General features: G+C 40.7%; 2 protein-coding genes across 2 annotated transcripts; one reads left to right on the forward strand and one right to left on the reverse strand.

Annotated features, from left to right (window-relative positions):
* tubg1 (tubulin, gamma 1) lies at positions 1–6448 on the reverse strand. The gene is made up of 11 exons (XM_054607260.1): positions 6278–6448; positions 5918–6030; positions 5500–5667; positions 5304–5372; positions 4185–4264; positions 3945–4071; positions 2765–2851; positions 2203–2352; positions 1930–2082; positions 1685–1846; positions 1–1200 (listed from the first exon to the last, which is right to left on the reverse strand). The coding sequence occupies exons 1-11, from the start codon at positions 6324–6326 to the stop codon at positions 1003–1005; spliced, it is 1356 nt and encodes a 451-aa protein (XP_054463235.1). The 5' UTR covers positions 6327–6448; the 3' UTR covers positions 1–1002.
* Positions 6449–7825: 1377 nt separating this feature from the next.
* On the forward strand, positions 7826–15271 carry retreg3 (reticulophagy regulator family member 3). Its single transcript, XM_054607617.1, has 10 exons — positions 7826–7910; positions 8115–8390; positions 10211–10317; positions 10700–10730; positions 10838–10964; positions 11250–11334; positions 11870–12007; positions 12442–12524; positions 12737–12869; positions 12963–15271. The coding sequence occupies exons 2-10, from the start codon at positions 8143–8145 to the stop codon at positions 13505–13507; spliced, it is 1497 nt and encodes a 498-aa protein (XP_054463592.1). The 5' UTR covers positions 7826–7910; positions 8115–8142; the 3' UTR covers positions 13508–15271.
* Positions 15272–15789: the final 518 nt, after the last annotated feature.

Raw genomic sequence — 15789 nt, forward strand, 5'->3', positions numbered from 1 at the left:
ATTTATCATTTCAAAACAGGTCCAACGAGCAGAGCAACATGAAACGGTACATTAAGTTAATACAGAGAATGCCAGTGAACCAGCTACTCTTTAAAGGATATTTACAGGCATAGAAATGAAGTGTTAACATGAAATCCATCCTTGTACATCATGTTCATCCGTGCAAACTGTTACTTTCTCTATTTACCTGACAACCGCTGTTGAAATGTCAACATCATTTTTGGCTCAAGCCCAACTTCAACTTGACATTCTTGTTGGTCGTGTACAGCGGCAACAAATGAGCAGTGTGTATCAGCAGCAGACAGACAGACAGTACATAGCGGCGAGACAGAAATGTCTGCGGTGCCTGTATTAACCATCATGCATCACAGTCTGTCAATCTTACTCCCATTATTCAAGGCAATCATGTCTTGGGCTGTGGACGTTTTACTGTTGATCTACTGCACAAAAAAGGAGTAGTTTTAAAAAAAACAAGGCAACAGGTTGTCTGACATTGCTGAAAAAAATAGGCTACAAGGCAGGAAAGCTGAGTTAAGGAAAATAAACAAAAAACTATTAACAGACTTTTATAGATTGTTTTGTACAAGATATATTGATGTCTCTGCACAGACTTGCATGAAAAAAGATCTCTTACTTTTACTTTGCTGGATTGGTTATAAGGATTGTTTTTTATTTCAACTGGGTTTGAGAATCTCATGGATGTGATAAAGTTCAGTCCATTTTACTTTTTGGTTTATGTTAATTACAGTGGCTGCTCCCACTCATCCAGTCTCTTTTCAAATTTGAAACATGGTCTACTATGCAATGATGTAACAATCCAATAAATATATTTTTTTTTCCCCCAGAGAAGCAGGTATAGCCAATTACCTGTCTTTTTGGGACACCTATATGTAGGAGAAAATATTCTGAGTAAAGAAATTGAGTTAAGCATACTAGCAAGTAAACTAGCTAAGCATGTATGCTGACTCAGTTGTAGGTGAGATACAAGACACCAAAGTCCGTTCACTGTTCTTGCGTGCCCCAGGATATGTAGTCAGGCCGCGTGGCCGCACTGTACTCATCGATCAGCTGCTGGACCACTTCGCGAGAGTTGTCCAGCTCGTCAAAGTTTTCCTTGAATATGTCCTCTTTGCGGAACTGCTCCAGGAAGGCTTCCCGCTTACGCAGTTTGTCGTACTGCCGGCACGTCCGCTCAAACAGCTGTGGGACAGCAACAAAGAGGACATCAAAACAAAACGCAAGTGATAAGTTTCAGTTTCTTGAACTTGAACACTTTGTTTAGTTTTTAACTTCTATGTTACCAGAAAGGAAAATGAAATGTATGACTTCACTGAAACTTCCTTGGATGACTGCATTTCCCCTTACTTAAATTTAAATTTGGGCATTATAATTTGACGGTCTGTAGAGAGAGTTAGTAATTTAATGACATCACAAGGCTGCATTTTCCCTCAACTTCACAGCTCCTGTTTTAAACCAGCAAAAAGAGGAATTTGACAGGATGGCGATCCATAAACCTAATTTTTGTGGTATTCCCCTCAAACTGCTGCTACTGTTGTGGTTAAACATCAGTTTTAGGATAATGCATATACTCAAGTATTGGCTCAGAACAAAGACAGGTTTCAACTGTATAAATACACACTGGAGGAGAATGTAACAGAAAAGACTGCTGTGATGCAACACTTACAGAGGAGATACTGGTGTGGTTGGCCATCATCAGGCCGCTGACTCGGTGGGCCGAAGGCAGGTACGGGGACTTCCTGGACAAAGCCACCTGGATGCTGGCGGGACCCCAGGGAATGAAGCTGGCAAGTTTACGCTCCCGGATCCTTTGGAGGCTTTTATGCACCTACAGTAGAGTACGAAAAGTGATTTAAGCTGTTTGGAATTCACAGAAAAGGAGATTGACGCCTTATACGCATGCACTCGTACCTGCGTGGGGTCGACCTCTCCCTGGATGATGTTGAGGATGGCGATGTAGCAGTGGCTGGGCTGCCTCTCTCGTCCTGTGGACACCATCACGTTCTTGGGCTGCAGAAGCCTCCTCATCACATCCAGTACCGTGGTCTTCCTCACACTAGCAACCTGAGACCCCGTGCATTTACTGATTACAACATCTTAGGGACTATCAGTATTTTAAATGTTAACTGCTGATTGCAAGATTTATTTCCTTTACAATCGAACTGATTCTCTGATTTCACTCACCGACTGGTCAGTAGTTAGCGGTGTGTAGCCAGTCATAAGGAAGTGGAGGCGGGGTGTGGGGATGAGGGATGCAATCAGGCCAATAAGGTCGTTGTTCATGTAGCCCGGGTAGCGCAGCGTGGTTGTGCTGGCAGACATGATGGTGGAAACCTGTGTGTACGAAGGTACAGTACAGCTCAGACACAGAGGTTTAAATATACTACAATCTGGTGAGAGCTTTGCACAGAAGTTATAAGGAGTTAAAGCTGGGCGATACAGTCATTCATTTCAAAATCTCCATGTGTGGCTCCTGTCAAGCAAGCTGACGCACCAGTTCAGCACAGCTTTGTGCAACACGTTTCCAAGAAAGCCGAAATCCTGTCTGGCGTGCAACGGACTCGCCAAACGAGTTTATGAATCTCGTCAATTTCAAAGTGAGCGACATGTGTCTGGTACAGCCTGTCTCGACGTTTGCCTTTGTTTGCATACAGTCTGGCAGTCAGGCCATCTAGAAGGCGAAATAAAACCTGCTGACTGACGAGCTGTAAAAACAGCTGGAGGAGGTAGAGGTTGTAACACCCACCAGCTGATTGATCTGGGAGAAGGAGGGGTTCTGGATATGCAGCCTGTCGGTGGCGATGCGATTTAGAGCCGTGTTATCCAACACCACCTGATATGCAACACACAGAGGGAGGGAAATTATTAGATGTCTGCAGCCAAACAACAACTTAGTATCTCAATACACTGCTACTGATGTTAAAGAAAGAGTAAGCATATATCAGTGTAAGGATTCTTAAAGAGGAACACAGTGAGCTGTTGTTAGCAGAGCTGAATGTAAAACACACATTGTACAGTTGCAACAGGGGAACCAATTCTTTGGCAGATTCTATTAGCTGTCTGGCTAACTTAATCAACATGAGGGCCTTATGCAAGACCCTGGAGGAAGTAGGTAATAGAGGGAAAACACCATTAGACTGCTGGAGCATCACAGACTAACACAATCACCATTCTAAGACTGAGTTTTATTAAGTTTGATTGCTGGCACTGCAGTTTGCTTCTTTATTAGTCTGCCACACAACCACTGAGGCGGCCTAAAAAGTGTGATTGTCTAATAAAGGGAGAAGGAGTTCCTTATTAGAGGGAGTGGTATTGAAGATATTTAGAAATTTAATCTAAATTATCGGTTTGATGCCGACATTGGTTATTCTTAATTATATTTTTGATAAATATGTATGGACGTGGTCACAGTAATGTAATGTCATCAAGAGCTACTTATGTATTTATCCATGTTCCTTTCTCCTTTCACCTTTTCTTTTGTTATTGTATGATATCTAGTTGTTAACCCTGCCTACATGTAGCTAACTGTCACCTCCCTATTTCTTTGTTTCTAATTAGGGGACGTTATTTAAAAGAATGTGAGTCTCTAATTTTTTGGACTCTGATGAAGCTGCACTTGGCACGTTAGCCTTCAAATAAATTGAGTTGCTTTAAATCTGTAAGCTCCAGAATACTTTGGAGCTATGGTCAGAAGTTTTCCTGATTTTCACAAATTAGGTCAGTGGATTTTGTAATGACTACAGTAACTGTAAAGTGCATCGCAAGATCACGTTCATGTGTCACAATTACACCCTAACCAGGGCTTGCATAAAAGTGTGTTTTAAGCCATCTTGTGAGGATATTTGGACGCTGTGGCTGCGTTGTGAAGCAAACAGAGCAATGGGATTAATCAACACCCATTCATAAGTGCTGCTGCTGCTGCTCACCACGCAGTCTGCATTCTGGGTGAGCCTCTTCAGTGTGAGCAGGGAGTTGTACGGCTGAACGACCACGTCACTCATCTCATCCTGGTTCGGGAAAACAGAGTAAGTCTGCACCAGCTTCTTTGGGTACCTGGAGATCAGAATATAAATTATTCAGACACACCAAGTAACAAGAAAAAAAATTTTGACCCCCAAAAAATTGAAATTGTTTCCCAAAACAAGTTGCATTTTTTGTTTGTTGACCTGTCATTGAGTTTCTCCAGCAGATAGGAGCCAAGCCCCGAGCCTGTCCCCCCAGCAATGGAATGACACAGGACGAATCCCTACAAAGAGAAAAAAAAAAAGTTAACTCACAATTTCACATTTACAGCTGCAGCATGTGCCACGTGTGTATGAAGCTTACTGTGACTCTACTGATACAGAAAGCCAAATGTGTGTGGGTGAGCAAATGCCTCCCGTCCTTGGCAGTTATATAAATGGGAGAGCAGCCCCACCTCACAAATAGGCTCCCTCTCTCCCCCCCAAACACAGCCCTGTAATACCTGCCTTCTACGCTCGCCCGGCTATTATCACCAGACGTTCTACACGCCACACCCTGCCAACATACACATGCTCACGGCCCACCTTCTTATCCGATGCACACATGAGTGCACACACTAAATAATAATGTGGGGGTCATAATGTGAAAGAGTTACAGAAATTGCAGACCTTAGAGAGGAAATGCGAGTGTTATTTTATGGGAGGGTGGCAGCTGAATTAAGTTCACCAAAAAAAAAAAAAGAGGCTAAGAATAATAGTGCAGCGTGGCTGGGGCTCTGCTAGTTTTAAGATGTCAGGCACTGGCACCATTTTAACATAGTTTAGATCAAGTCATTCATTTCTATTTTACCGCAATAAAGATGCAAGTCATGTTTAGTACAATCAAGTGTTCCCTGATATTATTCAGCTCATGGATGAATTACTGAGCTACACCTGCAAAATGTCACTGTAAGACGCAAAACAACCACGAACAAGTTGTTAGCGGTTTGTTTGAGCTGCTTTCAGTCTGGGTGCCGTGCTCCTATATAAGAGTGGGGGGTTTATTACATGTTTGTGTCCATTATTGGGACAAAATCCCCGCTTTTTCCACAGGTTCAATCCTAAATTAACTCATCCCATTAACTACAAGCAATTATTTTTTCTTGCATGTTTGTGGGCTCCGTTTGGGGTGAGAGTGTAACTTGACTATACTTTTGTAATATTTCTGTCTACACACAACAATATCACATTACTTTTAAATCATTTTTTTATATTCCACACAGCCACAGCCCCGATCACTCCCAGCCCCAAGGACAGTCAGTATGTGATGAACAACAGACTTGCCTCCAGACTGTCACTGCCATCTGCCTCCCGGTCAATGATGTCAAAGATGTCTTCTTGGATTTTTTTGCCCTAGAGGGAAAGGAGAAAAAAAAAAAAAAAAAAAAAAAAAAAAAAAAAAAAAAACTTAAAATTTTAGATGCATTACTTTTTTATTTGTCCAGGTTACAAAAAGAAACATGTCATTCCCAGTGATCACCTGTGAATATCCACTGGCCCAGTTGTTCCCAGCACCTCCTCCGTGCTCAGAGAGGTAGATGTTCTCTGGGTTGTAGAGGTTTGCATAGGGAGAGTTGAGGATGGAGTGGATCACCCTCGGCTCCAGATCCAGGAGAACTGCGCGGGGGATGTAGTGCTCATCGTCAGCCTGTGGAGTTTTAGGAATAACCAGGAGTTACCTGGTGACACTGAAAAAGTCTCTGAGATGCTGTGGAAGCTTGCAGAGTCTGAGTTACTTCAACTCACACTACAACCACTCCACCTAGTGGCACATGATGTTGTTGCACAAAAGACTGAACATACAAGCTTTTAGGATGAGCAGAGAAAGATGCTCCTTTAAGTAAGGCACGGTGTGAGGGACAATGGAGAGAGAGACGTTCACTGTCTGCACGAGTTACCTGATAGAAGAACACATCCTTTCTGTCGGTCCCCTCGGTCGCAAACTCCTCCACAATCCCCTCTGGACTGATGCCATGCTCCGCACACAGCTGCTTCCAAAACTCAAACCCAACTGCAACACGGAGAAAGAGGAGCAGGTCAGCACAACGTTAGGTTCACGTTAATTAGCCGTCAATAACTGTGGATGTAATAGACAAACAGTATACACATCAAGTCACTTAGCTAGCGTTAGTTGACGCCTTTGCACTGCAGATGGACCTAGCTAGCTAACTTAAATGCTGTACATTTGGCCAACGTTATAAGGTTCGCATGTGAGAAGAGAGATAGCAGTCTTAAAATGAATTCCGTCGTTCACGTACTTTGATTTCCACACTGTCCAAGCTGGAGCGTTATGATTTCCCGCGGCATGTTCAGTCTCCAGTTGCTCCTTATTTAGCTTAGCCTGCTAAATAACACAATAAAAGTCGACCACTGCTGCACCTCCAGCCCGCTCCTTCCCGCTTGGTGCTGATGTGACGCTCAAAGCAGACTTCTTCTACTGTTTGTGGGAGGGTTGCTAAGCTACATGGAAGGTGAATACCGCCGCCTGCTGTATCGGAGTTTGTCGAGTCAGGAAGCAAACTTTTTTTTAAATTTTTTTAATTAAGTTTTATTTTGAAAGTCTCTGTCGGAAGTATCGATGTTTCTACCTTGACATTCCCGGATTTGAATGAGTGTTCATTAATTGCCCTCCAGTGGCCATTCTGTGTAACTACATGTTTTTAAAAGAGGATTACAACATGTAACAAACCAGTTTTAAAGTTTATGTTTATGTTTATGTAAAATTATATAACCTAAGTATGGGTGTAATTTGAATATGGATTTTAATAGACCACATTTGGAAGGAGCTGAGTAGTTGTATGACTGTGTCATGCAGTGACAAATGCTGTTATACAGCAGGTGAGTATTTAAAATTTAAAATTGATACATAATTAAATTAGTTAGCTAGTTTGTTGTTAATGCTTGTTCTGATCATAATAATCAGAACCTGCTGTATTGTAAATATTAAATATTACATTTTAAATACTCACCTGCTGTACATGGTAAAGTTTTCATTCCTTTTGTGTATTTTTATCTTGTATATTGTTGTTATTGTGTTTGTTGTTCGCTGCTGCTGGCTGGCTGAGGGCTACCAAACGGAATTTCGTTGTATCACTACAATGACAATAAAAACATCTTTATCTTTATCTTTATCTCTTTATCTTTATTCTACCTCTAGGCATCTATCTATAGTCATCAGTGTTTCTGCCCTCTTGTGGTCACAAATCGTAACTACATTTGAAAACCACTAATCAAGTTGGACACAATAGCATAGTATTATTTCCGGTTAAATCAATAGAAATAAAGCCATGATAGTAGGGTGTAGTTATACATTGTGACCACTGGATGACACTGTAGACGGATTACAAATACTGTTAAACCTTCAACTCAAGCGCAATGCTTCTTACACACAGGCTATGGTGCCAAGCCAAAAGACAGACACAACATGTTCCGATTCTTCATCTAAAATATGTACTATCATTATGTTAAATAACACAATATTGAAGAACATTTTGTAACCATACCTGTGTTGCATTTACGGGTCACAGCTTGACTGACTGACATTTCAGTGATTTAGAACACATAGAATGTAATCACCCTCTTATTGCACAAAAAACGTAATTAATCGAACAACAGGGCCTCTGAACAAAATATAGACTTTATTTTCTCAACTTTATTTGCAGAAAAAAAAAGAAAATGGATCCAAGACTAGTTTAACCTTAAATAGGTTTTAATAATGACTTGCTTGACATGTCTGTCAACAAAATCAAAGGATTCCCATTCCACATGAACGCAGCATGACGCGGGGCTTTAAGGGATTCTGATTGGCCCGTTTAGGATTCAGAAAAACAGGTTACGCCATATTGTCAGCTTCCGAAGAGAGCGTTTCATTTCGTCAAAAATGCCAAAATAGTACGTGTCAACTTATTTTAAGAACATTTAATCACTGTGTTTGATAACATGCTTGCTTTTATTACAATGAGGTGTTTAGTGTCGGACGCTACCACGTTGATACAGCTCGCGTGGCTATGAAAGCTCTGTAAGCCGGTGTAGTTGGTGGCGCTGCTCCGTGGCGCTCCTCATGTACATGTTTCCACTAATGCCTCTATTTGACAGGCTGACTTTATCGACTCCGGACGCTAAAATGGCGCAAATTGGTGCAGCGGAAGACGCAAACGTGGATGATGGATCTGTCCAGCAAGGGTCTGGTGTCTGCCTGCGAAGTCGACCATGCTCCAGCGAGAGAGACGGCCAGGTACGGGCTGTCAAAGCTGCTCTTCAGTCCAGGCTGGGGCCCTACGAGCCCGTCCTGACCTACCTGCAGTCCGTCCTGGTGTGGGAAAGACCTCTACAGTGCGTGCTTCTCTACACGGTGGTCAACGTTGTGTTCTGGTGAGTTTAAACTCGAACTTTGGTACGATTTTGAAGGCAAACTCTGTGTGTTTACCCGACTTGTGTTTACCAGTGTTATAGCAACCTTCGTTTACATAGACTTGTTTGATTTGTGATCACAAGCAGCTGGTGCTTTTTATACACAATGCAAATGCTTCACCTGTCGGTTGAAGACAAAACAGATGGCCGGCTAGTGGCACTATTTATAGACTCTACAGACACTTCTACCTCAACCTTAACGTTGCTCCTAACCGAACTGTTTCCTTAATCTTGATAACAGCGTGGTGCCGTGGATTATCCCTTTGACAAATGTCAGTGTTGTTGTTGTTGTTGTTTGAGTGTTTGAGGCTGTAAATTTAGGTTACATCTGCAATTTACATGTCAGTGTGTTGTCACCAAAGAAGTTAATTTTAGTGAGGTACAGCAAATCTATGAGGCAATAAGCACATGTCAGTGAACAGCAGTCTATTCCTATATGTCTCTGTTTTTCCACGTGTGATCAGCCTTAAACCAGAATTGTACTCATTGCACTTATGATCTATAAAAGGTCTGATATATATTTATGTAATATTCATATGTGCACCTATTTCTTTCCAAATACAGTACCAGTCAAAAGTTTGGACACATCTTCTCATTCAACTACTTTGAAGAATCTAAAATATAAAACATATTCTGGTTTGTTGAGCATTTGTTTGTTTACCACATAATTCCATATGTGTTCCTTCATAGTTGGATGTCTTCAATATTAATCTACAATGTAGAAAAAAAAATAAAAATAAAGAAAAACCATTGGATGAGAAGGTGTGTCCAAACTTTTGACTGGTACTGTACCTCTTTATTAATAGTCATGTCTATTTTTTACCTCTATTTGTCAAGCTTTGTTGTGCTTGGTACTAACCGTTCTGTCTGTGCATATTGAGTTCATGCAAGAAAACAGGATCAAATTCCTTGTATGTGCAGCGACACTTGGCCAATATGGTAATTCTGATTCTGACATCCGATGGCAATTCGCATGGAGATGGGGAAGCATTTTTCACTGAGGTTGTCTTGTTTATCCTTTTATAAAGCACCAAGTGGAAAATGTATATATCAGACAAAATAATTAAATCCAATACCACAACACAATGAAATGCATCTTCAAAAAGTGTTGTTTAAGTGGGTTTAAGTATTGGTCAACAGGTCCGTTTTTAGGCTTTGCATCAATTTGCAGTACAAGTACATATTGTTGTGTTCGTATATGGCTAGTTTTATTAAGCCATTTGCACTTCATGTTTTTAACTTCACTAATTGCACCCTACCCCAAATACCAACACACTTTGCTCTGCCAAAGAAACTCTTTGCTTTGTTAATCTCTGCTGATTGGCAGAATCATGTAACAGTGTTGTAGTCAAAACCTTTTGAGGTCTTGTGACCTGAAAGTGGAGCAAAACATTGTGATTTTAATTGTTGAGGCCAAAGGAAGTGAAAGTGGACAACATACCTTCAAACATGGAACCACATTAAAAAATACCTGTGATATCGCAATCTAAACTCAGCCTGTAGCTTTTCCATTGTAAGGGGATAGGAAATGTAATTAGTAAGTACCATCTGTCCCTGGTTGATTTCTATGCAAAAACTAATGAGTGTAACACACACTGAGGGAGGGGTAACTTCCCTTTTTTCTTAATTCTGCATAAAAGATACCGTAGATCACACTTGCAGGAGTTGTGGTTTCATGAATTTGAATATGCTGTTGAATTGTGTAACTTTGTATACTCTTGCTACTCTGTCTGTATTGTGCTGTCTGTTCATGTGTTTGCTCTGTTTTTATTCCCCTCCAGGTTCTTTGCCCTGACCTCACTGCGCCTGCTGTTCCTGCTGGCTTCTGGTCTGGCTGTGGTTGTCTGTGTTGATACCTGGAGAAATAAGATCTGGCCAGAGATTGGAGGTGATTTAAGTTGTTTTATGGGGGCTCTTTTTTATCTCTCTAACAGACTCTGGCATGTTCTGTACTTACTTTCATTCCTTCTTGCATTAAATGTAGCATAGATTATTCCCTAAATTGCAACACGTATGTCATTGCGACATATGTGTTGTTATAATAGATATGTTATCAGTCAGCAGCCCTACAATCTGGACTTTGCAAAGGATTTTTAGTACATCTGGAACAGTTAATATCCTGTCTTTGAACTTGTGTTAAACACAAATTGTATAAGAGATAAAGAGTGGAGAAAAATTTAGGAAGAAAATGCAACACAGTTTGGGCTACTTTTTATATTTTGCACACTCAGTCTGTTTCTTAAAGTGATGAATGTTTTCTCTCTACACAGTCAGAAACCTGGAAGAATCAGAAAATGAGAGGTTTGTTACTATAACCAACTGCCTTAAGATATTATGACAACAATAATACTTGTTTAATAAGTAAAATGCAGATAACTGTGTTAATCATTTCCTCTTTTCTTTTCTAGCTGGGGTCTGGTGCAGCCCGACATCCTCAGTGTGCCTGAACTTTGCCACCATATTGCTGAGGCCTGGGTCAGTGCAGCAGTCTTCACATCCAGTGTGGTGCAGTTCAAACATCATAACCCTGGCAAGGTGGGGACCACACACAATATGAAAAAAAAGCAATATATATATCACATCATCTGTTTTTGATATGGTAACACCTTTTTTTATTATTATTTAATGTCTGTCACATTTTATTTTGTAATCATGCAAAATCTTGAGTATTTTTGAAGTAATTCAGGTTGAAATCTTAGTAATTTTGTCAGACTCATTAGTCTTATAATTTTAGTCATTTTAGTCATAATAGTGAATGAATGTAGTGAAGTGAGTATTAGGTGCTGACTTGACTCCCTGTGTGTTGTTGCTCTGTGTCAGTTCTGCATCCTGACCTGTGGAGTGTTCACCTGTTTGGCTGTGGTTGGAAGCTGGATTCCTGGATTGGTGCTCTCCTACTCTGCTGGTGAGTCCCAGCAGTTTATTCAGTTCTAACTACAGATCCAGGCTCCTTCACAGGGCCACGTTGGCAGGGAAACTCAGCTTGGCTTGCCCTATTAAAAATACATGGGTGGGGAAACCAGATCTGTACCAGTGCCTAGCCTGTGAAGTGATTAAAGCCGGGATGAGGCACACAAGGAAGGAGTGAGGGAGGGAATGGAGCCAGGCAGAAAAGCTAAGGAGGTCAGACTGAGTGCGGGCTAATCTCCTAACCTCTAACCAGCGTAGACTGAAGAGCCGTGGAGGCAAGAGTTGCCAAGGCCTTCTACTCTGACGTCTGAAACTATCCACAGCTGCTCTACATGTGAGCCCCCACCGTCTGTATCTCTAATGAATCTCACACAGGCTTGTGTCTTACAGTGATGAGAGTAATCTAGGAACTGGATCTGTACCGAACATAAACAAACACAGCTTATATCAAACCGTTTTTGTACTTAACAACCCCCCCAAAAAAGTCCCTCCTATTTTATAATGACAAGTATTCTTTTCCTCTCCTTTAGTGTGGGCTACTCTCCTGGCTCCTCTGGGAGCCTATCACAGGGTTTTTCAGCATGTGTGCGTTAAGCTGGATCCGGTCCTGCAGCGACTGGACTTCAGTGTCTGTGGCTACATGATGTCAAAGCCTATTGATAATCAGTGTAAGTATTGCATCACACTTCATTTATTTATTTTTATTTTTTATTTTTTTAATTGCACCACTTTTTATATTTTGAACTTTCTGTTGGCTGATCTGACACTGAAAATGAAATAAAAAAAAAATAAAGTCTAAACCACAGATGAACCATGAATACAGTAATGTTACGTGAAGATAACTTTGACTCGAATTTTACAACGCGTTATTCTTCTGAGCGTCAATGTTTGATCGAATAACAATTCAACGTGCTATGGATTTTATTGTGTTAGATATATGTGATGTCTTCAGGCTGCTCATTTGTAGCCAGCAACCCATCCATTTTGACTGAAATTACATATTGTTAATGCTTAAGTGCCCTCTGGTGGCACAAAACCTCGACTTTGGTTCCACTTGTTAAACTGATTACACCGCACTGTACGTGACTGTTCCTCTCTGCAGTCCTGCGGAGGAAGCCTCTCCGTGGTTCAGCCCCAGGTGAAGACAGTGATAGCGAGGAGGAGTTGGCTGCTTTCTGCCCAACAGTAAGTCCCTATTTCTCCCAAAGTCTCTTGATATTTTAATTAATCCACTACTAATGCTGTAGATATTGATTTTAGGGAGCATCTTACAATGCCTCATAATAATATATTATACATACATATATCTCTTTGCATATTTTCTAGGGTGTGTATATATGTATATATATATATATATATATATATCAACATCAACTTCAATCTTCCGTCTCTCCTAGTTTGATGATGCTATTGTAGCTAAAGAACTTGCTATGACCGACTCTGAGCACTCTGATGCTGAGGTGTCCTACACTGATAACGGAACATTTAACCTATCGCGTGGCCAGACCCCGCTCACAGAAGGCTCTGAGGGTAAGCATGCAGATATTCCAGATTTTCTCTTCCTTTATTTTATTTTTTTATTTTTATTGTCCCTCACTGTGTCCCTGTGTGTATTTTGGTCAGATTTTGACAGGCACAGTGACGCTGAGGAATCATTTGCTCAAGACCTCCCAGACTTCCCCTCCATAAACCCTGATGCCACTCTGATGGATGACGACGATGACACAAGCATAGGCCTACCGAGTCTGGCTCTTTCTGGGCTGGCTAGTCACCGGGCCTCAGTGCTGGATGTAGATTCTCATTATGACTCAGATCAGGAGGATCTGGATGCAGAACTTTCTCTCAGTGGCCTGCCCCCTGCCTCTGATTTCGCTGGAGACTTGGCCGGAGTCATCGCCAGCAACATGATCCAGGCAGCGCTGGCTGGGGCATTGCAACCTAGGCCTCCTAGACATCGCAGGGAAGGCCCTCCCAGGGCTGGAGCCCACCGAAGCTACCGCAAGCAGTCCAGCTCAGAGCTTGACACAGACTGGGATGGAGAGGACTTTGAAATGCTGGATCAGTCTGAACTGAACCAGATGGATCCCCTTGGAGGAGGAGGGAGTACTAGACGGGGAGAGAGCCAGGGGCCTAACTTCTTGTCTAGCCTGCTAGGTAAACCACAGTAATTTGTTTGTTTGTGTATGTGTGCGCGTGTGGGTGTGTGTGTGTCTGTGCCCGCGCAACTTCATGGGCAGTGTTCAGGTGACGAGCTGTGATTGTGTGAAAGGATAATATGTTCCAGCAGCCCTACTTCTAATTGGCATCAGATAATCACTGTGAAGACATTTTTTTTTTTTTTTTTTTTTCCTACCTTTTCATACTCTTTCCTCCCTACTTTTAAACCCTGATCATCCAGACTGAGCAATAGGTAATGTAAGAACAAACATTACACACATTCAGACATTATTAAACCAGCATTATTGAGCCATCTTCCAGTCTTGTAATTATTGAGTTACAAGTGTACTTGATTATTACTAAAAATAAAGAACAGTGCCCATAAAATCTTTTTTACCATACAGGGCTATTTAACATGGGACCAAATATGACATTCCTGTTGGTTGAGCTGAGCCATATTACTTTGATAATGACACTATGGAACAGCATCACATGTTAAAGTTTCTTTAGTCGCTGGAATAGTTGATATGGCTAAATAAATCCCTCATTTGTTTCCATCACATTTTGTAAAATAACCAGAAAGTCATGTTGCTGTTGATATTATTACTCTGCTGTAATCTGATAGCTGATTCATTTTGTTACAGGTTTAAGGATTTAAATTAACATTATTTAGACTCTTTTCAGCAGTTGTGAATTTGGACAGTTATCCTCATCCATGATGATTATGAATAGGATTTGCATAACAAATTACATTTGTCTGTATGATTTTCTTTACTTTTTTTTTTTTTCCTTCTCTTCTGTCTAATATATTGGAACATCTTCATGCATTTTGGAAGTTTTTTTTCTTTTCTTTAAAGAGTGTCCCATCATAGTCTTATGATATCTGACCTGGAGTAGCACTTAATCTTATGTGTGTTGTCATTGTATTAACGAACTTGTGCCCCAGGAGGAGGTCTGTTTCTTTTTTCTATGGGAGAATGTTCAGAATATTTTTCATTTCCCTGCCTTTTAATGCAGCACAATAGCATATTATGTCCGCGTGGCCACCTTGAATGAGCCCTCAGCTTTGTGTGTTTCATTTTCAAAAGAATTTCTTTATCTTTTACCATATTTTTATTTCATGTAATTGACAGTCATGCTGAACTTTTTAAGAGAAAAATCTGATATTCTTCAATACATAGATCTTTTACTATTTTATTGGGGGGACATGTTTACATCAAAATTGGGTATAGAAAGTTATCCTTATATCCTTCTTTAAAAGTGTTAGTATATAAAGGTTTGATGTGGCTTTTGATGGACAAACCATGTCAGTATGACAGAACTTTATGGAGAAAATGGCACTTAAAACTGAAATGAGCCACAGTTGAGATTTATTGAAATGCGATATATCAGAGTCTTAAAAAATGCTTTTTAATAGATGCATTGCTGTCTTTTATTTGTGATATTTTGAGGTGGAAATTATAGCAAAAAATATTATTCAACACGATAGAAAAAAATGGCTGGATCCACATTTAGGAGCTGAAGTAGTAAAACTGTGCACTGATAGGAGTTTGCTGGGATTTTTTGGCTGAAAAAAGAGCAGGTTCTAGTTGTTTGGCTTTGGTCACCTCAGTTTACAAAAATGTTGCTATTGCTTCTCCAAGAAGAGTCAGTTCCTCAGTGTGAGTGATCTGTAGTTAGTTTGATCATGTAATGTGCATAGTAGTGCATCTTCTTCTCTGTAACAGGTTTTGATATGTTTTGATGTGCAAATCTTATTGAATAAAATGTTTGCAATTAAACATTTCTTGGGTATTATTTCAAGTGACAGGAGTTGAAAGACATTTACAACAGAGTATGTTGTAAAAGGTCATAGTATAATATGTGGATAAAAAAACCTGATAAAGGTCATACTATAGGCCAGTGTTAGAAAAGTCATAGTATTTAGCTTGTCGAAAAAAGTAATAGTCATATAGTATTTCGAAAAGTCCCAAGTTAAAAAGGCGCCCAGTGGGTCATCCTTGCCAGATGTCGAACCAAGTCATCCTTTCTAAGTAAAGGATCCCCAATCAGAGGATGGCTGAGCTTCTCACCCTATCCCCTAAGGGAACTCCAGCCACCCTTCAGTCCATGATCGATGTGTCCTTGGGCAAGACACTTAATGACCATAGGTGAGGATAGGAACGAAGTCATACTATAGTATGTCGAAGATCGAGAGCTTTGCCTGCGGTCAGTATCTCTTGTCATGAATGTGCGGAAAAGTAAGGGTCCTGATGGTCAGGTGGCATGCTTGCATAGTAGCTCCTGTCAACAA

This window comes from Anoplopoma fimbria, chromosome 11 (genome assembly GCF_027596085.1).
Source record: "Anoplopoma fimbria isolate UVic2021 breed Golden Eagle Sablefish chromosome 11, Afim_UVic_2022, whole genome shotgun sequence".
Classification (NCBI taxonomy): domain Eukaryota; kingdom Metazoa; phylum Chordata; class Actinopteri; order Perciformes; family Anoplopomatidae; genus Anoplopoma; species Anoplopoma fimbria.